The sequence below is a fragment of the Anabrus simplex genome, chromosome 1 (genome assembly GCF_040414725.1).
Source record: "Anabrus simplex isolate iqAnaSimp1 chromosome 1, ASM4041472v1, whole genome shotgun sequence".
Classification (NCBI taxonomy): domain Eukaryota; kingdom Metazoa; phylum Arthropoda; class Insecta; order Orthoptera; family Tettigoniidae; genus Anabrus; species Anabrus simplex.
In genome coordinates, this window is record NC_090265.1 from 1,367,145,877 (window position 1) to 1,367,170,153 (window position 24,277).

General features: G+C 39.2%; 1 protein-coding gene across 1 annotated transcript in view; it reads left to right on the top strand.

Annotated features, from left to right (window-relative positions):
• Task6 (TWIK-related acid-sensitive K[+] channel 6) overlaps nt 1-24,277 on the top strand; it is a 431,294-nt gene that overhangs the window by 270,492 nt on the left and 136,525 nt on the right. Inside the window, exon 2 of the mRNA XM_067152421.2 lies at nt 8,221-8,376. Within this exon, the coding sequence (XP_067008522.1) occupies nt 8,221-8,376 (156 nt within the window). The remainder of the gene's footprint in view (nt 1-8,220; nt 8,377-24,277) is intronic.

A 24,277-nucleotide genomic window follows, 5' to 3' on the forward strand; every position in this document is an offset into this window, starting at 1 on the left:
CTTTCCAGCCTTCTTCCTGTCTCCTTCGTTTATAATTCTGAAGTTCGAGACTTTCTGCGCCTTCGAGGTCGCCGTTTATATCCTTATTTTTGATGGCTTCCTCCCATCGGCTTCTATTTTGTCCCTGTTCCCTTAGCTCTTGGAGATATCGCCTGTTCTCTTCATTTTGACTATATTGGGCAGGTCTTCTCCTCTCATCGTATCGCCTCCTGTTCCTCTGATATGGTCGACTTCTATTGTTCCCATATCGAGTATTATTCCTATACTGGAAACTATTTCTATTTCCAATTTGCCCACATCTTCCGTGCTGTTGTCCACTGTACTGGCAATAACATTTTCTCAGTTCTTTGTTTTGGGCTCTGATACAATCTTCTGCCCTAATTTCATCCCCTTTACCTAGTCCGTGATTGGTGATTTCAGGACTAATTGTATTAACTGCTTCTATTTGTCTAAGATTTCTGGGGTTCCTCTCTATTAAGCACGATGACGTTAGGTCGATCTGTCTTAACCGCCTCTCCATGTCAATAGCAGTTTGTATGTCAGAGGCTGCTAGCAATCTTTGTATTTCAAGTGGTACCGGTAATTGCCTCTGAATAGTTTTAATCGCCTCCAGTTCGCTAGGTGGAGAATCTAAGTCCTGAAAACGATGAAACTGAAACGAGAAGAAATCGCTGTAGCGAGTTTGGCCTGCAGTCGAAAATTTCCTCGAGTACAGCTCTAATCTTAGCTGTTGCTGGATCTCATGATCCCAGAACTTCCTCAGGAAAGCTACCTTAAACTCATCATAGTTGTGGAACGTGTACTTAAAAGCCTGGAACCAAATATTTGGGTTCCCGTCCAGATGTTTTTCAATAATTCGTAATTTCTTTTCCTCCTGAATCTTTCCTTCCTTAAAATATTCCTCTATGTCCCTAAGGAATTGCTTCGGTGAGGTCTTAGCCGAACCGTCAAAATGTTTCGGTCGGTCGTCGTAATTTTTAATGATATTAATTATCGTGCTTCCCTCACTCTGGTTACTACCGTTTAATATTTCTAGATCTCTTCTAGTTGGGTCGCTTATCCCTGAAGGTGTGTTCTCTCTCTCATTAATCTGTACTTCTATTGCTCTTTGCCTATCGCTAGAGCTTGAGGCCATAGACTTCGCCGTGTGTGATTCCACCTTTATCTCCTGTATTTCCTTTCTAATCTGTTTCTTCTCTTCTTCTGTCTTTTCGATTTTTCGTTCCGATTCCACCTTGTTATCTTCTATCTTCTGTTTCAATTCATCAATTTTCTGTGCTACTTTGCTCGCAGCTTGGTCATATTTCTCATCTAAGTCTTGCTGTCTTAGATTTAATCCTTGCATGCCAGTCGTTATTTCATTTATTTTCTCTTCTTCCAATTTTCGGATCGTTTCCTGGCTCTCTGTTACCATTTCATTTATTTTATTCATTTCCTCGTGCATCTCTCTGTTTCTATTTTCCATGGTTTCCGTCAACCTCATCAGCATGTTTTGAATTTCGTTCTTAACTTCATATACTTCCGACCGTGTTTTCGCTGTTTCTTCAGTCGTTTCTTCTTGTTTCTTGCGTAACTCATCGATCATCCCTTTGTGTTCATCTTCTATTTTCCTAACAAATTCTTCTAAAGATTCTTTCTGTTTTAGCTGATCCTCTCTTCTTTCCTCTCTCATCTCAATGATGCATCTCTGGAATCTTGATTCCCTTTCCTGTTCTTTCTCTTCTTGTTTCTGTTGCCATTCTTCTAGTTTCTTCTCTTGTTCCTTTTGAAATTCCCTGAACCATTCTTGCTGTTTTCGCTCCTTTTCCGTCCGTCTTCTTTACTTTTCTTCTCTCTCCTTCTGTCTTTCTTCTTCCAGCTTCCTCTCTTTTTCTTCACGCTCCTGTTTCTCCTTCTGTCTTTCTTCTTCCAACTTCTTCTCTTTCTCTTCACGCTCCTGTTTCTCCTTCCGTCTTTCCTCTTCCAATTTCTTCTCTTTCTCTTCACGTTCCTGTTTTTCTTTCTGTCTTTCTTTATCAAGCTTCTTCTCTCTTTCTTCTTGCTTTTTCTCTTTTTTCTTCACGTTCCTTCTTTTCTTTCTGTCTTTCTTCTTCTTGTTGTTTCAAATATTCGAGAAACCATAATGGAGCTCCTCCTTGTTTCTCTTGTGCTCTTCTCATTTCCTCTTCCTGTTCCCTTCTTGTCTGTACTCTACCCTGTGTTGCCATTTTATGTCGAGTTCAATATATTCGTTCTAATCTTTCAAAATTACTAATAATTTCTCTATTTTGTTAGAAATTTCACTAATTTGCCTATCAATCCTCTAAGTTCACAGAATATCATATATAATATCACACATACCACAATAACTTAGTCTACAAGGTTTAAAATAGTTCAAAGTCTGCACTATATGCACTAGTGTCAAGTTTTCTATTCACTGAATAATAATATAGATGGACCTTCCTGGAGATCGGCACCATCCCACCAGATAGACCATCAACAACCAGACCATGAGTTCAGATCTATGATTTCGATTTCATTTCGGAACATGTTACGAAATAAAGAAATTAAAATTCCGCTATACGGCATCCAATATTTATATGTATGGCCATCAGCCTTTACCATGGTTAAAATCAACTAAGTTTCATTTCATATTAACTTAAAATCACCTTATCCTATCTTACTGTTGTTAAAGAAAAGCAATCATCCACTAAACAACAATAATTCCTTATCAATATTCTTCACAGGTGCTACAATGTGGTAATAATTAAATAAATTACTCAATACATTGGCGACTCTTTTTTTTCTATGCCCGATACCTACATTTCGAGCTTCAACACTGGACTGCCAATTAAGTAGTGTGAGTTATCGCACAATTTCTTACTCTCCCGCGATGTCTTTCTCTTCATTGCTTCACGATTGGACAGCTATTTCAACTCTCCCGCGGTGTCTTTCTCTTAAATCGTCCCACATTAGTGCGACATTATCAACTTCTATTGGCGACTAATTCCAGTACCCTTCTCATTAATTGTTCCACGATTGGGCAACTATTTTTAACTTTCCCGCGGTGTCTTTCTCTTAAATCGGGCCCCACGATTGGTGCGACATTTATAACTTGCACCCGCTCCTTGCAGCGGTCAGTGCCAAGTTATCCCGGTAGCTCTTGATTTCTTCTCAGGGTATTCCATTTTCCGCTCATAAAATCTGTGATTTTATATTTAATTATTTTACGTGGTTTCGAATGAGAATTTGTCCGCTGGAATACGCACCACAGGAGTATCTACACGCACAGGTACGAACCAGTGACCAATAACTTCAAAGGGGATCTCTTTTCGCTTGTAGAACTAATCGATTGCTTATTTCTATGAAACTTATTAACTAACTTACAACTAGACGTTACCCGAACAGAAATTAAAACACAGTCACTTACTAAGAAAAAATATAAGATTATTTATTGACTAAAATAATGTTCGATATTAGATGAAGTGAAATCTGGGTAGTATTGATTGAGAACTAATTAATCATTGAAAGTCTAGAGTCAGCGCTGGCTCAAATAAAATAAAATAATTAAAGCATAAAAATGTTTACATTCTCTCATAACTAATGTTCAAATTCATATTAATACATATCTCAATATTCGTAGCCATGTTCCGAAAAGTATTTCATTTTCACAAATTATATTCGAGATCACTGAGCAATCATGGAATCAAATAAAAATACACATTGCGAATACTGTCCCGTTAATTATTAAAATTATCCTCACAACATATAAGTCGTCATGCAGAAATAAAATGAATAATTCGTTAACTTGAAAACGTAATAAAATTACATGGGAAAGATTTAGATTGTAAACGCAAATCTACTCATATTTTTACGTAATTATTTCCCAAATATATTCTTGTGCGAGTATTAAATTGTAAAAGTGTTCACCAACTTTCCATTCATAAATTATAATCATGCATAGATCTGGACTCTGATTATTTGGTCACATATTTCGAGTACTCACAAGTAACAACGTACGGGCTAAGACAATACCCCCCTAAAGCCTACGACATATGGTTCCTATCTAACCATTATTATATTCTTCATATTTAAAATACTCGAATAGAAATCATAATTGCATGAAAAGAAATAAACATCTAACTAAATTTTTCAAGTAGTTTCAAATCCACACACTCCTCTATTAATGGCTCAATGTGCTCTAGCGTTCTGCTCTATCTCAATATTTCATACGCATACGAGCTACTCAACTTGTATGGATAGTATAGAATGAAATTATTGCGTATTATCCTGTAACGTCACCGCACCACGAAATATTAGATGTATACTAAGTCATGAGTCTAGTGAACTGTACATTAGAGCACACTCTTATTCATAGTACCTGTTATTTACCAATGTCAGACATAAATATAACTGTCACGATACACTATACTACCATAATGCATGTCTATCTTACCTTAAAATGGTCATCTGCGCGATGTTCTCACCTTGTCATATACTTTCAAATATGGCACAGAAACTCACCTTGTAATTCTAATATAACATTATCTCGTCGAATGGCAATTCTTACACTTCCCGTAGAACATAAACAAACCTCTATTCATCAATATACTCCAATAAATAATCACATTTCAACACTATTCCAAAGACACTTTAACATAACACCGGCTTTCATATAGCCATATGCATATAGCTATTACTCCCAAAACTATATGCTAAATATACTAGAATTGCCTTGTAAAAATACGTAGTCAGTAACCTTTATCTTAACACCAGTAGTACGAGTTCAATGCCCTCTTTCTATGAAGAAAGGAATATTTAATTTGACAATAATCATCGTATCGCGCAGGTACTTCGTGACGTAATCTATATTTAGGTAAGCGAGATTAATCGAAATTTCACTAGTAAATTAGACTCATTGCTTCTAGGTATTCACAAGTAACACTTCCATCTTTTATCCAAACTAGTTTCCACTGTAAGTATTCAAGTGCGGTAACCCGTATATGTCATATTCGCATTCTAATTCTACACTTCCATCTTATCTTAAAATCTTAGATATCTCACACTTCACTTTATATTACACACGCGTTCTTAATTACTCCAAAAATATCACCAAATATTCAGCACATGCCAAGTTAGATTGAGGGTTCAGATTACAAGAAACTACTCTACTAAAGAAATGTATGGACTTAGCTCGTCAGTTGCTACGTCTGATCTGGTTGTTGCTCCATCCTTCGGTTGCGGCTAGACCCTCAGATCGGATCTGGATCTCTGGTTGGATTGCACGCTCATGGTCATCAGCTGGTCACATGGCTCGCCGGTCCACTCCTTCTCGTCCGGTCTTTTGGCTGGCCGGTCCTCATCCACGTCATCATGTCCACTGGTTGGCCGGTCCAATCATCCACAGCTGGTCATCTGGCTCGACGGTGCATATCCCCAGTTCAGTCCATCTTGTTAATTTAGCAGACTGTGATCATTTTGAATCTGTAGACCACGAAAAGAATTCCATTTGCGCAGTAATTAGTCATGATATATTCCATATTTCAATTATTTATAAATATCGTCGAAGTTTTCTTTGCTCTGAAAATTTCTCCGTAAAATAGTTATTAGGTTTACTGCTTCGGTAGTTACTATCCTCTCGTACGAAGTTAACAATATTGTAGAATGGTGAATTCCTATTCCTTCGATCGTAGAGTGGCTCCTCACTAATCCAAGTCAATCATATATCACCAAAAATTATTTATTTATATATTTTTTTCGGCTCTTTTCTTAGCATACACCGGTGAATAATTTAATCGTATGCTATCGCCGATTATAAATAATCAATATTCTCCACAGTAGCCAAGAATATTCTTCAAATGTGTAGCTCCGCTCGTTTTTGCGTCTTGTTTCTGCGAATGTTATTTCTTGAGTAAATTCTTAAACAATCCTTCCGCTGCTATATTTTTTAAAACAATTCAAAATGAGCTTCTACTGTTCTGCAGTGTCTTCGAAAATTATCCGTTCCGTGACGTACATTGCCTCCTATACGCTGCATTAATATGAAGTTCATTGCCTTAGTAGATCGCATGGGCCATACCTTCCTACGCCGCCATTTTGTAGTTGGTCTTCGAGATGCGAACGGGCACAGTGATAATCCAACAAAATTAACCAAACCTCAGTAATAGATCACCCAACAGAGTTCTGATAATGAATATTGAATTTTCACGACCACATTGTAATCGAAAGCGACCTTCAACCTATTAGTTCGTGTTACGTATATTTAGTTCGTGTTGAAGAGATGTTAAGTACAGAACAAAAATGGTCAACCAGACACCAGTGGGATCCGAACCCACAACCTCCCGATTTCGCGTCGGTTGCTCTACCAATTGAGCTATGGTGGTCCAGGCCATCTTTGTTCTGTCGGAAAGGATCTAAGCTACAGGACTGGTACTACTACCATCACACTGTAGAGTGCGTTTTTAAGTTGCCCGTTGAGGGCCAAGTGTTAAACAGAAATTCGAAATATACCCACAGGCTGCTTAAATGGCCTTAAATCAAAATGTCTACAACACGGTATCCGAGGCCATATAATTATTTGTATTTAATACTGGGGATGGGGCGGTCATGGTCTGTATGTTAGGTACCAAGAGTGAAATGAGAAACGATCCATAATTTTTCTACTCGATTATATTACCCGAAGCCGAGTGTTGAACGTTTCAGTATATCAGACCATCGGTAGAGACGTGAACTGAACCCGACATAGCCACATCTTGAGCACTCAGCTCTAGATCTTTGATTACTCATTATCACCTCCATTCTCTCTATACTGATAGATATAATTGTCAACTTGAAAACGACAGTTGAGAGTAATCGTTTCTGAAATAGAAAGGATCAGCCGCCAGGAACTGTCCATTCATTTTCTGACGTTGCCTAGGGTACTTCCGATTGCTCCCTTGTATAATTTTTTGCTGAAATGGCAATCTTTGTGGAGACTCATTTAGTGTACACCAAAACAATGTGAATATAGAGAAGAACAGATAATGAATCATTTTGCCAAATGCTCACTCTGTCCTGAGTCATGCAGTAAAGGAGATTTAATGAAGGCTGAATAAAATGCAGTTTCTGTTGCCGGATTCTGGGCGAAGATTATTTTCTTCCCTTCAGGTGGAATAATCCACTTGTTCTTTTATAATACATATTTCATTATTTTACACAATGATGTCACGTTAATATTTTAACTTCTGACTGGAGTAAAAGATCGCCTCCATCATCATCATCATCAGCATTTCTATACTTCTCCCTTTAAAATAATCCTCAAAATATTTCTTAAGGTCTTCCCTCCATCTATACGTTGGCACTAATCTGTTTTTGATAACAAGCCACACTATGCTCTTCTCTAATTATCAAGTTAATGATTATTGATAAGTGGTTGGATTCTGCCCAGTCTTTAACAGTTTGCGATAACAGTCTCCGTGCTGCACAAAATGTATTCTTCCACAAGGTCTATATTAAAATATATTGGGTTCACATTCTGTCCTTTCACACGTTACGCTTTGCGAATGTTCACACAGTTACCCGGAATAATAATTATTTCGTGGTACACACGATGAATATTAATTAAATGGTGTTCGGCACCATGGCTAAATGGTTAGCGTGCTGGCCTTTGGTTACAGTGGTCCCGGGTTCTATTTCCATAATTGGTTCATTTCGCTGGCACGGGAGCTGGGTGTATGTGTAGTCTTCATGATCATTTCATCCTCATCACGACGCGCAGGTCATAGAACAAATGAGTGTTGAAGTGTACTAATTGATTGAAATTCACCACCGAACTCGGTAACAGTAAGCTCTTCCCAAAGAGACTGCAATATAGCTTTCTCTCTCGCTCAAATCGTGTCTTAACTTTCGACATAGAACCCTCTAGTTGCTTTGTCTTATCTAGTTGCAGCTGTGCCGAACATAATTAAGTGGTCTGTAATCTAAGAGCACCAAACAAACATGATTCAATTCCCTGCTTCTTCCTTAGCAGCTATATTGTTTTGTGTGAGAATTTGGACAGAGCATCCAGATAGAAATATATGAAATTCTATATGGAATCATAAATTTAATCCAAGTTTAGATTACGGGTGCGGTATATTAGCTTCTTAAGTTATATTTTTAAAACAGATTGTAATTCCCATCACCTTCAATTACTTTTTCCTTTTGTTCAAATATAGTTAGTTAATCTCATATCACATATCAATGAACGTTCATGTGTTTCAGCCATCGAACAAATGGTGATCAAGAAGTACAACATATCGGAAGACGATTTCCGGGTCATGGAAACAGTGGTGCTCAAGACAGAGCCCCATAAAGCGGGCAAGCAGTGGAAGTTCGCAGGTGCTTTCTATTATGCCACTACTGTGCTTACAACTATAGGTAAGTTATTCTCTATTTTACTCTGTCAGCCAATTAACAAAATTAAAGCAACAATTAAGATAACTTGGATTATAACTTTCTCTATTTAGAGCTTCATTGATCCTACCACTTTATATAACACTGTACCTAGAGTTATGTTAGGTATTCAGCCCGAATACTGGTTTGATCCTCCACAGCTATGCCAACAGCTGTCATAGATAAATTAGGCATCACTGAGGAGGTGTACTAGGGAAATGAGGAGTGAGGTAATTTACCGTTGCTTTCCTAGAGAAAATGATTTCAAACGCAATATCGAACTCCTGGTTGTATTTTCCTCTCTAAAATATACAACGCTGGAACATACCAACAGAAAATGCTTTTGAATTCAGCACACTTTTTTATAGTGTTCGTAACTTTGTGGAATAAGGTGAATATTCGTACTCACTTTTCTCTTAGTACGTAATGTCTTGTCTCTCCCCGCATACTGAAAATATCCTTCCCTGTGCGTCGATTAAATCTTTCTCGGTCGATAATGTTATGGTAATTAATTTTTCAGTAGCTATTAGCTAATACCAACACGTAGTTAATGGTGTAAAAGATATTCTGTGAAATTTTGGTTGTAATTAATAAGTGCCGTAATGATTTCGGTTTAAAATTTGGTTTAGGAAGCAACAGTTTCCACGTTTGATTCTGATAAGTTCCACTTAACTGGTACTCTTAGCCTTCTTACATAAACTGTGAAAGACTCATAACAGTACAGCCTCGGTATTTTCCTTATGAGAAAATGGAAATCATGGAAAAGGGTGGGCTTCGCAGTCACTATCTTCCAAAGCTTACAGCTATACTACCCATATTGTGCAACCAACTAGCTTGGTAAGACACATTCTCTTCAGAGCTCGATGATCTAAGACTTTCGTGACCAATTGTGACTTCTATTCGCACGTCTTACATAGATCATCCGGCTTTATTTTGCCACTCACTTTATATGTCTACCATCCTACGTAGATCAGCTAGAACGGTCACCTGTGCAGCAGAAATGTACATGATGGAAAAGCTGTTCTTGCCTCTTGGAAAGGTTTATTAAATCTCCGTCGAACACTTCTGGAGGGATACATGGCTCTAATGTTTACTCAGTTTTCCCCAAAAATTGATATCAGGTTAATTCCTATGGACGAAGCCAGCCGGACATAGGGCTTTTCACTCTGTCCCACTCAGAGCCGAGATTACGGATAGTGGGAACCTGTATATTCCACGGTTCAAGTGCCTTCACATCCAGTAAGGAGATGGCTTTGCTTTCCGTCATCTGTTAAAGTATGGCTCCGTGCCTGAGAGGTCATCGCCTTGGTCTTCAGTCCCCAGTCCTAGGTTCGATTCCCGGCCGCCTCGAAGAATTCTAAACAGTAAATGTTTAATGTCCTTGTCTTGGAGAGGCTGAGGTATGTCTGTCCCCAACATTCCTGTAAATCACACACCGAATACAGCACTAACACGCAGTTTCTCACACATGGCAGATGCTTCCCACCGTCGTCGGAGGAACTGCCTTTCAAGTACTGCACCAAGTTACAAATAGCCACACAAAATTATAAATTCATTTATTTCAAAGACTCCGATCCCTTTCTGTTCGATTTGTATTAAGAAAGGGCGAAGAAGTCGTTTTTATTTTCCCTTAATACAATAATTAATATTACCTGCTGACAGTTTCATTGCGCTGGAACAGGTGTGTAGTGCTGCAGGAATCCATAGTGCACGGCGCGGCGTTTAGTTAGCCCTACGCTTTTGAGATTCTTGCTCATGCAACAGGGTATACGATGAGTTACGATGAGTTGCCACTCGAAACGACTTCCATCGGAGTGGAGATAAGTTTCTCATTTTACTGCAATGGAAATAATTATATTGTTTATCAGTAAGATATGGTGTTGATATTGTTTGCAGAATTTCAAAGCTTCAGTTGAACATGAATGAACAGGAAGTGATTACCATCAACACATCTTTCCGCACGTGAAGTCCGTTTTTTTCAGACATGAATATTGGTAAACTTTCCTAAATGAATTACGTTCTCCGGAGCTCGTACACGTATGCTGTGAACGTTTATGATGTCCTAAGAAAGTAAATCATCCAACCATAGTACGTGGATAAGGAAATCAGACTAATCGACAAGTCTATACAGTATCCACTGACAGAAAGAGCTGTTTGTGTTCATCCCCAGGCAGGAGCGCTTCCACAGTTTACTGATGAATAGGGTACAGCCCGTTCTCATCTAAAACACTGCGCAGTTTGAGGTGTACCGATTAGATACCAATAGAAGAATTGGCATGAACTACAGAACGTTCTTATGGCTTCGATATCCGTTCCTTCATGCCCAGGAATTGATCTTTCCTGTATTTCACAGGTGAGGATATGTAAAAACTTTACAGTCGATCGGACACAATTTATAATAAAGACAAGAAGTTAAGACTAAAGCTGGCCTGGTGGCTATGGACGTTAAGCCGTCAAGTCTATATGGACTGACAACGTGGTTAGCCGGTTCGAATCCCGTTGGTCGACATCAGAATGTTGGCCGGCAGGACAGGAGAGGTCGCGTTATACAATTTCTAATCACCAGATCGCATGCCAAAAGCCTGGATTCAATTCCGAACCTCTCGGCAGTTTTCGTATGGAGTGAGGGCATATGACGCTATTGACGGTAATTCGTCCGTTGGATGGCGACGTTAAGCCTTGAGGAGACCCCTTAGTACTATTCGACAGCAGTAGGCTATGTACCAGCACCGGATTTCACCCTTTCCCATTCCACTATCATACATCACGTCATTCATTTCATCGCCGGGCCGAGTGGCTCAGACGGTTGAGGCGCTGGCCTTCTGACCCCAACTGGGAAGGCTCGATCCTGGTTGAGACCTGTGGTATTTGAACGTGCTCAAATACGTCAGCCTCGTGGCGGTAGATTTACTGGCATGCAAAATAACCCCTGTGAGACAAAATTCTGAACAACTCGGCGTCTCCGGAAACCGAAAAAGTAGTTAGTGAGACATAAAGCCAATAACATTATTATTATTATTATTATTATTATTATTATTATTATTATTATTATTATTATTATTATTATTATATTTGATCGCATTAACTCTTCTAATGAGGTTGACGTAAGGAAGGGCATCCGGTCGTAAAATTCGCTATGAAGATTTATTTCACGTCAAACCTGACCCCATAAAGAAACAGGACAACGGCTATACACATTCACACAAGAATTTAATATCAAGATTTCAGAAAAGACATACAATATTATTAAACGTATATGTCGTTCAGTCAAGTGGGCATTTTCAATTTCAACTAAAGGCAATAAAAAAATTACATTTAAATATACCAGTAGGAAAAGTAATCAAACTTTGGCTGACCCGATTTCCTATGTAGGTAACTTCTCTGCCTTCCCCGCGTCGGTCTCTACAACCCGCAATTCAAATGGCGATACAACCGCGTGGAAATTACCTGTCTTATCACAAGAGTGATTTATACTGACGGACCTGAGGGAAAAGTAGGGCTCGAAGTGTTCTTTGATATCCAGGGTCTGTTACATTTTTAATCCAATCCTGAAGGTCGAACTGTCAAAGGATACATGTCTTTGTGAATTAGTGTTACGAAAAAAGACCTCATTTGTGTCAAGTGCAGAAATTTGTCTATGACGAAAATGCCTTATCATAATTATGTAGACATCTGTAGCCATTTCCCTTTAAATTATTCCTTCTTTCATGTAGGTATCTATTATCAGTAGCTTTCTTTTCGGCAACGAGTTCTTTGAACAGTTTGTGGGATCTGTCCCAATACTGAAGTGCCTTTTGCTGTGCGCTATCATTACTTGGCTTTTTAAGGCTACTAATTTTCTTATTATAATAGTCAGGGCCTGGTTTCTGTTTCTGTAGTTTAATAGGCATAAACTGTTCAATGGCCCTCTTCAAAACTGACATACATACATTGCCATACCAAACATTTCATTCATAAGCTATTACTAAGAATAAATTATCACTAATTACATCAACTTCTCAGGACATTATCATTGGCATATCATGGATGCTTTCCTTCTTTCTCCTAACATAGCTATATAGATTTTTCCACCCTTTTCCACCGGGAGAAATAATTTTTATGCATTTATCATGAGCAGCTTTCTGTCCAGCAGCGAGTTCTTCAGACAGTTTGCGAAATTATTTCGATGCTCGGAACTGAATTACCTCTTGTTGCACTCTCTCCTTACTTTCCTTTTAAGATTCCTAATTTTCTATTGTGGTACTCCGGGTCTGGATTCCGTTTTAGAAGTTTATAAGGTACAAACTGTGCGATATCCCTGTTTAAAATATTTACGACATCATCCGACATCGTGTTCGGATGCCCTGTTAGCAAACATTTGTCTTGAGAACACTTAAAATACAATCAGATTGCCCTACCGTACTGGTAGTCCGACTCGTTGGCTGAATGGTCAGCGTACTGGCCTTTGGTACAGAGGGTCCCGGGTTCGATTCCCGGCCGGGTCGGGGATTTTAACCTTAATTGGTTAATTCCAATTGCCCGGGGGCTGGGTCTTTGTGCTGTCCCCAACATCCCTGCAACTCACACATAACACTATCCTCCACCACAATAACACGCAGTTACCTACATATGGCAGATGCCGCCCACCCTCATCGGAGGGTCTGCCTTACAAGGGCTGCACTCGGCTATAAATAGCCACACGAAATTATTATATTACCGTACTGGTATATTTTTTATCTTTTTCTTCCTAACTACTTTAGGGTTTAAGGGATATATATTGAGTCTGCTGCATTGTGGTCAGTAAGCTCCGAGTGCTAATGCTCTGATCTTTTAATTAACCTGTCTTAAAGTCTGAAGTAATATGTTTAGCTGTCATCATTTAGTTATAGTCTTTGAATAAGTGTCTTAGAATTTGAGATCGAGATATCAGCATTATTGCTGAAAGTTCTGCTATATCAAACTATTCAACTTTGTCTTCCTGGCCCTTTCGTGATGATTGTCGTTCCAAAATTGAGAAGTTTTTCATTAATTTTCGATACATGTTGAATTCTTAACAGGTCTGTTGGATATTTATATGGAAGAGTCCCATTTTATGACTGCTGCTGATGGAACTCGTCTATATGGGCTTCATACTCACCATTCTGGTCTGGGTCATCAGAAATAAACACTGCAGTAGACTTCGTACTACATGTGAATAGCAATGATTGACTTGTATAGGAACATCTTAGGATGTGAGATTAGAATATAACGGAACATCATGATCGTGTCTTCCGGAAGATGAGGGGTGGGGGTGGGGAGGGGAAGCACGCTAATTCGATGCAATCTGTTATTGATACATAGAAACTACCATGCATCTGTAATTTAGGATTTTATCCTCGTGTTCGATTTCATGTTGAAACAAATCGAAACATCCTATTTATTTATTTATTTATTTATTTATTTATTTATTTATTTATTTATTTATTTATTTATTTATTTATTTATTTATTGCCAATGGCATTTTCTGGGAACGTCCAGAGGGAACACAGTTAAAATATTTATTAGTCGTTTACTCACGTGACTTGAATTTCTTTATTCAGAAATGTGTCTTGTTAACAGTAAGTTAAATTCACTGGGAAATGGAGAGGTTTGAAAACATCATCTGCTTAGAGCATAAACGCTACCAACAAATTGGAGTGTAGGAAACTTAGGCAACCTGATCATAACTTTTATGTTAACAGTATTGTTTTTCTAGTATGATTTTCAAGAAATTCCTAAATATTTCCGTAACAAAATATTATAAGGGAAAATGGTTTATATATCTTACGCTAATGAAAAGGAACGCCTTTCGATTGATATTTTTGACCAATAAATACACAATCTGATTAGAAGTATCAAAACACATACCCGAAACTGTAACCAGACTGTCCCTGTAACACCCTTCCCAGAAGCATATATTTGCACGGTGTGGGTTAACCCTTGGACAACTTGTACCTTATAAAAGCTCTTACTCAACCGGAGAGACCTTCTACCATATGTCTGATCGTCTGTCGTGATATTGCAGCCCATTCCTCCTCAAGAGCTGCAGCCCGAGCAGTCTAAGTCAGATCACGGCTTTGTAATATGTAATATGTAAGTTTTATATCCGGAAAGTTACTAAATACACTATAGTCTCACATAGACTTTATCATGGAGCATTATCGTGATGATAAAGACAATAATCATCATATCCGACCATTGGACAGTATGTAATAGACTGAATGTCCTTGTACCTTACAGTATTTAGATTTCCAAACAAGTAATTATGTGAGGACCAATTCCATTCCACAGAACGTGACCGTACTTCTCTTAATTACATTGTTCAGTATTCGTGCGCTGCCAGGTGTGTTCTCCACGGGTGCGTGCTCAAGGCGTACGTGCTTGAGGCGTACGGTATTTCTTAAGAACACGACGGACCGTGCTTGAGGCGTACCGGTACAGTGTTTTTCAAGTTCAGATAGGGAACAGATAACGGGAGAAACCAGAATCAGTGTTTCCCAAAGAGGCAATTACAGAGTATTTAGAGAACGATCCTTCGGCATCAATATTAAATGAAGCTATCCAGTAGTATGAATGTCAGATAAAGTACAATTTCAGGAGGAACTAATGACCTAGATAATCACTTTAAACAACAAACACCACCATCATCAATAACTGACGAGACGCAAAAAAATAGTAATAATAATAATAATTATTATAAGGCCAAGGAAAGGAAGATTTTGAGAAAACTCTTAGGCCCAATCAAAGACAACGGCGAGTTTAGGGGACGGCGCAACCAGGAGTTTTACTCGTATATGGATAAAATAACCGACGTGATGCGAAAAAGGAGGATTACTTTTTATGAACACATGGCCCGAATGAAGACAACACGGTTAACCAACCGCATTTTCACTTTTCTCCAAGAGAAAAAGGCAAAGGGGGCATTGTTCAGTGAGGTACAGAAATATCTGCAGGAGATTTGGATCTCATATGAAGATATCCGGGAGCGTGATTTACTTAAGAAAAAACTCCAAGAACATCAGAGTTTCCAACCAAAGCCGAAGCTGAAAACTGGAAAGGCATGGACGTAAGAACGAAAGGAGCAACATCGTCTACGAATGAAGGAATACTGGATCAACATTAAAGCTCGAAGGAAACAGTTGAAATGACGTGGTCCTGAGTTGGCCGAAACGAAACAACAACAACAACAATAATAATAATAATAATAATAATAATAATAATAATAATAATAATAATAATAATTGTTACGGAGATATCCGTGGTAGTTAGAGGTGAAAGAAGGTGCGGGCTGGAATAGGTCTCAACTACAAAATTAAAGTTAATTTAAAACTTTAACAAAGGTTATATTTTCTTTTCAAAATCAACAGAGTATAACAGGTACCAAGTAGCAGATCAACAATTAACAAATTACAGCTCATTACAAAATTTGGGCTTCGAGCCCCAAGTTTACTTTCTGAGCTCTCAGCTCACGATCACAATTGCTAAAGGGCAGAAAACCCCTAAGTACAAGGAGCCTTTGCTCCTAATTACAATGTTAAGGAAAAGAGCAGACCCGCTCTCAATTTGACAAGCCTCTCAAAGGCCACAACAACTTTCACTTCAGACTGCCCTCAAGGCACACCAAGAAACAGGGGTATTAGATACCCAACCTACAGGGCCTTTACATGAGGAAAACAAACATCAAGTTAAGTTACTGGCCCATAGTGCAAAATAGAATGGAGGCGATAACTTGCACTCCTACACAACGTTTGTGTCAAAAAACCTACGTGGCGCTAGGCCGATAATACAGGGGCTAATCCCAATCTATGGAGGTGACTAGTCGGCAAAATAAGTTTAAGACTTAAAGAAGGAAGAGAAAAAACGGTTACGAAAACATAGTCACCTCAAATTCACAATGAAGGGGAGTTCGAGAGGGTGAAGCACCCTCTATCCCCGCTTTATAGTAAAAGAGATTTGAAGTTTTTACATACACAGAAAGGAAATTTACATTTTAAAGGAATAGGTTACATATTAAAGGCTTCGAACCCTCCCCGAGAGTTAAACTGCTGAGCTATCGAGAAATAAAGATGTTAACAGGCCATTACCTTGTTGATGAACTGCTGCCCGAAGAACGAAGCGCTTCCCGCCCCCTGTTACATATTCACACACTAAGCAGATGTCGATGGAGTGGCACCGAGACAAGAAAATCAGCAGTTTTATACCCTCAGGGAATGTTTGAGGCCTTTCAGGAAGGAAAACAGCCACACCCACTTCGTTTATTGGTGGATGGAAAAGTTACATACAGAATCGAAGAAGAAATACCTCATTGGTAGAAAATTAAGTACAGAAAATAAGGGATTGGCCGAATTCAAAACTGGCGGAAGCAGAGATCAATATTGCCAACCCAAAAACAAGAATGCAAGAAATTTAGCAAAGAACAAACTTAAGAATACAAAATGTCTCCAAATACAGTTGCTTCACTTCGCACCAGGGTGCGTAATCATAGTCTTTAGGCAGTGACATCTAGAAGAGAAAGTCCAAACTTCTTGTTAAATAGCCAACAAAACACTTCGAAATTGACACAGTTCAGAAAAACTTCAAAAAATCACAATTTACTGTAGTGCCATCTTCTGAGGAAAGTTCAAATTAGGTGAAGGCCTAGTTCACAGTTTCTCCAGTAGAGGAGTATTTTTAGGCGCACAATTTAAACTTGCGGCGTAGGGGTGTACCTCCCGGTACAATAATAATAATAATTTCAGACTTTCCGAGCAGTGCAATTTACTGTAGATGACCTACTTACTATTTTCGACGTTGTCAATGTGCAGGATATAGACTTCTTGTTTTTAATTAAATTTTCTTTATGTCGCACCTAACAGATGTCTTATGGCGGCAGTGGGATAGGAAAGGGATAGCAGTGAGAAGGAAGTGACTATGGTCTTAATTATGGTACATCCCCAGCACTTCCCTGGTGTGAAAATGGGAAACCACGGAAAACCATCTCCCGAGCTGCCGAAGGTGAGCTTCAAACCCACTATCTCCCGAATGCAAGCTGACAGCTACGTGATCCAAATCGCCCAGACACTCGTTAGTCAGGATATAGGCTTAAGGTGCAAATGTTGATATGGAAAAAGTGAGTGTTTTCTCAAAACAACTTCTCTTCACACTTTTACCCAGGCTTAGAACTGACTATGTCTCTTAAAACATAGGCGTGTTTGAAAGTTGCCGAGAAACCCCTTGTCAAGTTATTATACAGTTAAAAATATAGCAACCAGGTTTTTGTTTTTGATATATCAACGAAAATATCTCGTCATTTTCACTAGGAGTCTGCTAATCATTTAAAAAATCGTAATATTTACAAAGTGCAGAGGAAACTCATTGTCAGTACGGCTACAATATTTATATATACAACCATTCAGCTTATGCAAATGCTCTCAAACATATCCTGAGGTCAGCGGTTTCTTCCAGTTTTTGCAGCACTCTTTTCAGACTTTTATCATACCTTATGTACATCATTTTCATCTTGCTGCCAGGCTCTCCTATTTCGTTCCATTTAATTAAGAAACTTGTGCGAACTGCTTCATTTTTCAGACATTTAATTAAGAAATAGATATTGAGGTCTTTTCCCCCAACTGTATTGTTTAGCTTCCTGTGCCAGCCTTCAGCAACATTATTTATACGGTGTTGCTGGCCAAAAACATTCCACAGTTCTACAGGTACCTTTATATTATCGAGCCACTGAGTAACAAAATGGTCTGAAAATGCGGTAACTTTATCTGACTGTGGAGCGTCTGACGCGATTATCAGCCAGTCATCATCAATGAAATTCGGTGGTATTAACGCCAATGCTTCATTCATTTTGTAAAATCGTTGACCCTCCATGTTTTCCTTGTACTCTAGTGTCAGTCCGATCTCTGGATCTTCTTCCAAAGGCACTGATTAAAATTAAAATTGCAGCCGGATAATGCTGCAGTCGGAAAGCGTTGATCACGGCGGTTTCAGAATCTATTTTATTGTCTCGGTTTTCCATCCATCAGACCAATTACTGATACCTGTAAAGAGGCATTTGTATGTCTCCTCTGACTTATCCGGAAGCAAAGCGAAACGTATGGGTTATACACGTATCTCATCATCGGTTGTGCCGATGTCCACATGAATGCTATATACGAGTAGTTGAGTGAATTGCCTTGGATATATATCTATGATAAAGTTATTGCCATTATTTAATAAAGTGTGCCAAATACCACCAGCCTGCGGTCCGTAATAGAAGAATCGTCCACTTTCAGAAAGCTGCTACCATCAGGATAGTTCGTTGGAAAATACTATTTTAGAGCTGCTTCTTGGATTCTAATCGGCACCTAGTGCGATTTTCCTTTTCTTTATAGCGAGGAAACTGGGTAACAAATTTATATTCTCTGTTCTGCAATTCCTGGAAATAAAATACTTAATGATATAGTTTCTTCGCATGTCAGTGCAGCACAACGTTTATTAAATACTTAAATACTAGAATATAATATAAACTAAATATAATCTTCTTCTTCCTCTTCCACTTTTTTCCACACCTGTGGGTTCGCGGGTGCGAATTGTTTCGCAAATGTGGATTTGGCCCTGTTTTATGGCCGGATGCCTTTCCCGACTCCATCCCTATATGGAGGGATTTAATCACTATTGTGTGTTTGTGTGCTAGTTGTTAGTGTGGTGTGTTGTAAGATATGAAGAGGAAAGTGTTGGAATACACACAAATACCTAGCCCCCGAGCTAGATGAATTAATCAAACACGATTAAAATCTCCGACCTGGCCGGGAATCAAACCCGGGACACTCTGAACCGAAGGCCTTAACGCTGACCATTCAGCCAAGGAGTCGCGCCATTTATATAATGATTAAGATATATAAATACAAACCTGAAACTCCTGCCGAAACACCTGATGAACAGGAACTGATACGTCCTCCCTCGCACGCTTTCTGCATACCTCCATTCTTTTCCTTATTTCCATATCTGCAACATTCGGAACACCAGTATGTTCCCTGTAGCTTCCTTCGATGAAATGATGACCTCCAGTGGTTTTTAACCCTCCAGAACAGCGAAACTTATTCTGTTGTACACAGAACCACGTAATAAGTCCTTCTCTTTTCCTGTGTGTCCTGTATCGATATCCGTTTAACACCAAGGATGGTTGTCCCATTCGCGTCTTAATCATTTCTACCGCTCATTTTATTCTGAACTGATTGCCAAGACAGACGAACGAAGAATGCTGTTCACAAAATGTGAACACCTGCGTGGAATGAGTCTGAATATCCCCTTTACACTGAGAGGAGCTGGAATTTCCCAATTAGCTGACTTCGACCCAGAGAAGTTGTTATCAACTCGCGCCTCATGCACGTGGAAAGTTCGCTGTACGCCTCAAACACTGTACGCCTCGAGCACGGAGCCGTTCTCCACATCCAAATTGTCCCATTGGACTGCCTCATGTGTTTCGTTACTCTAAATCACACTTTCCCGTTATCCTAGTCCAATGGCGTCGCCCCTTGCACCACTTCAGATGGCGCTTAGCGTTTATAGAAGAAATATTTGACTCATATCAAGCTCCCATCCCTCTTTACTCTTCATCTATAGTCATGCTGCTGGCTGGAAAATTAGTAGTACTCTAGAATTCACGACAGATTATTTCATTCTGTCAGACTCTGGCGATTTCCATGAGCCTCATTCCTCAACCCTGAATGGTCATTGTCATTAAATGTGCCCTAACTGACCGTAGATTTGTTACGTCATGTTTAAAAACATATGTTCATCTTAGTTCTTGGGCTGACTAGACAACAAACCGGGTAAATAAAACTCTAAATAATTATATAAGTATTAAAGAATGATACAGAGATGCACGCTGAAATTTGGAGATCAACTTGTAAGAAAGTCCATAATGGGACTGTATACTTTTTCTGGTTTCCCGTTTTCACACCAGGCTAATGCTGAGGCTGTATCTTAATCAAGGCCACCTTCGCAATCCTAGCCTTTATCCATCCTTGTGTCGCCGAAAACCTTCGATGTGTTAGTGCGATGTTAAACCACTAGTCAAACTTCTATTGTAAGAAGTAAGGGAATACTGGTCGCTAACTGTTATAGAGCCCGTCTGAGAGACAATACCGTATCATTTTGCTGTCCGTGCTAATGTGGGCAGTGAAAGACGAGATGATTTGAGGCATATGCAGTACGTCGCGTTCCCGTCATTGTGATACGATACAGGCGACTTCTGAAACTTCATTTGGACAACAGATGTGATAAATAATTCCATCTTGAGTGTCTCCACATTTCCACTTATCAGTCACGTCAACGATAGTCAAGGTGGATAACTTCCGAATGGTTACAATGTTCTTAACAGACAAATTTTGATGTGATCACTAATAAGTAGTTAATGTTCGAACTCCCTGAGCTCCAGTGGCCTATCGAAATATTCGAGTTAATAATAATAATAATAATAATAATAATAGTAATTGTATATGGCTATTGCTAGTCTGGTCCGGCCCGTGTTAGGCAGACCCCCCAGCGGGCTTGGCGTCGTCTGGCTTGCATAGAAAACTGTGTGTTATTGTGATAAGGATGGTATTATGCATGGTGTATGAACTGAAGAGGATGCTGTGGTTAGCACAAACACCTAGTCCTTGAGCCAAGGGAATGAATTATTTAAGATTACAATCCACGACCCGGCCGGGAATCGAACCGAAATCTGTCTGAACCGGAGGTCACTACTCGTAAGATGACCATTCATCCAAAGAGCCGCCCAGAATAACAATAAGAAAACCAAAGGATACATTTCTGAACCGCTCGAAATCAGAACCGGTGTCCGACAAGGAGATGGTTTATACTCACTACTATTCAATCTAGTTTTGGAAGAAGCTAACCGTGAATGGAAAAAAATAAACTGAAGGGATAAATATCGGCAGACTTCCTACAAACAAAATTCACCTTGATTGCTTAGTTCTTGCTGATGACCTTGCAATCCTTTCTCACAACGGACAAGAAGCAATCCATTCATAGAAAAACTTCATGAAATAGCGGTAAAAACTAGACTCTAAATTTCATTTGAAAATACACATTTCATGGAAGCAACTAAATCAAGATTAGAATACCAACCATTCATGGTTGAATCATGAAGTGAACAAAGAACTAACTGCAAAACCCCAAAGAGCTTACAAAATCATCTGGAACAGATACAACAAAAATGCAAAATTACGACACTGCAACACAATCATTGAACCAGAAGCACTTAATGCATCTGAAACCCTGATAAATAGCGGCTCGTCACAAATTAAACACACTGAAAAATAAGAGATGAAAATTCTCAGAAAATTTCTAGAACCAAAATATGGAAATGTCATTTGGATGCAAAAGCAAGATGCAAAAGAAACCACAAGAAATTTATCAAATACAGAAAAAATTACGCGTTCAATTAGAAACAGACGATTAACATTCTTCGGGCACCTCCACAGAATAGATAACAACTGACTGGCAAAATATTCTAAACCGAATACTATCCCTGAAAAATAGTAACGTATAGCAACTAAGATATTTTGTTTGTCATGTCGATGACAGCAGCGTCGATGAATTGGAAACAAATTTTCCACATAAAGAAGAGAAACTTACCTTCAAGAGAATGAACGCGAAAAAAAAAAAAGCTGAAAAGGAATCCATAACCATTTATTGTGCCTGCAGAATCAGGTTGTATTCGTCCAATGTACAACTTAAGTATGTGACTTAAAAGCTGTATTGGGGCCACATCACCCACTAATATCTGCTGTAATCGATCCCACATATCCGCTCATGAAGTTGCTACCCGCGTTGCCCGAGCTAATCCTGTCATTTGGGGAAGACAGAACAGTTTTCCCAGCAAATATGGTACAACATTAGCAGGGACTGGGACTATCAGCTCACAGAATGCATTCAATTGAATGTTCAAGTGAATACCGTCGTAATGGCAATATATCTCTCATTATAAATATTAAATTTGGCTCCGGAATTAAACGTCATTATGAAGACTGGTAATTAGTAGTGAAATGATAAACGTTAACTCATTTTCAAGCTAATAAAATTCTTCCTCTTTCCTATAGCTTTTGGTAATTATTATAAATAAATTTCTCAGTGTTCATCGTTCGATCAGGAATAACAAAACTTTTATTATTATTATTATTATTATTATTATTATTATTATTATTATTATTATTATTATTATTATTATTGCAAAATCGGTTGTTGCTGTCGTTATTTATCTCATATACTAACAGACAAATTAAATTTCAAATGAAAACTAAGAGTCGCATGTGAGAACAAAGATATCATAGGCCAAATTTGAACTTCGTATTACAATTTAAAGTACAATGTGAACGGTTACAATATGGATTCTCCATAAAAAAAAATCCGTGGGGATAGGGGCGATAGAATACAGGCACAGAGCCCCTTCTAGTCGTAAGAGAGTCTTAAGGAGTATTATAGCTTATGACTGCTATGATGAGGAATACCTTAAAATCAGGAGCGTTAGGCACATTAAAATTAGCATCACCAGCCCTCTCATTCCAGCATAGGCCAGGCTCTACTTCACAAATTCACGAGGTGCTGATTGCATGGGTCTGCGATTTGCTGCTAGGATCATCGCGTTTGATATATTTCAACATTTGAAATATCCTGTAATTATGACCAACATTAGTAGAAGATAGACGAACTAGAATAGATAACAAATGACTGGCAAAAAACTTCTAAACCGAATACTATCCCTGAAAAATAGCAACGTGTAGCAACTAAGATATTTTGTTTGTAGCGAATTTGTAGCGAATATGAGGAAACCAAACGAAAATTTAGTGAAAGGTACAGTTACTAATGTATGAGTGAGACAGTCTAGGGGTAGCACGCCGAAGGATCTGGGATTGATTCCCGGTCGTGTCTGACGGTGAGTTAGCGCCCCCGTCTAGAGAACCAAGAATGACGGCCAAGATGATTCGTTACGCTGACCGCGCATCACCACACAATCAGCAAGCCTTCGGGCTGAGCATTGTGAACTTGATGTTGTAGGGCGCTTTCAAAGTTATCCCTACTTCGAAATGAAATGGCGTAAGGCTTTTAGTGCCGGGAGTGTCCGAGGACAAGTTCGGCTCGCCCAAGTGCAGGTCTTTTGATTTGACGCCCGTAGGCGACCTGTGCGTAGTGATGAGGATGAAATTATGATAAAGACGACACATAGGCTACACCCAGCCCCAGTGCCAGCAAAATTAGCCAATTAAGTTTAAAATTCCCAACCCTGCCGGGAATCGAACCCGGGACCCCTGTGACCAAAGGCCAGCACGCTAACCGTTTAGCCACGGAGCCGGACCCTACTTCGAAGAAGAAAGGGTTCCTCGTAAGATGTGTTTTGAAGTTTTCGACAAAATCTCCCATCACGGTATCATCATTAGTGAGCTAGCTTAGTGGATCTCTAGCTCGTTGAATCACGTTTATTGTTGAATCCTCGGCCCGAGGTCTCGTCTGGTTCCCAAGAGCTGGCATACAAAGGCTAGGCATTACTTTCTACTGAATAGTTTGTACGTGATGCACTGCTCCTTTACCTTCGAGAATCAGGGTCCCCATTTCAATTCTCAGCCAGATCGTTGGGGTTCCAATCAGCGATGGTTAAATACCTTGACCAGAGGACTGGGTGATTGTGCCGTCCCTAACATTCATGCAATTCACACACCACACACAACACTACTGTGGGGTTTAGGTGAGGTAAGTGTGACGTATGACGTTTGGTGGGATGGGTAGTAGGTCTGTGTCGTATTTTTAAATAAAGTATGTACGCTCAGAATATGATCTCGCCATGCACCAGGATGGGAATGGTAAGACAATGCACCAAGAAAAACACAAGGCATAAACCAGGATACTAATTCAACTG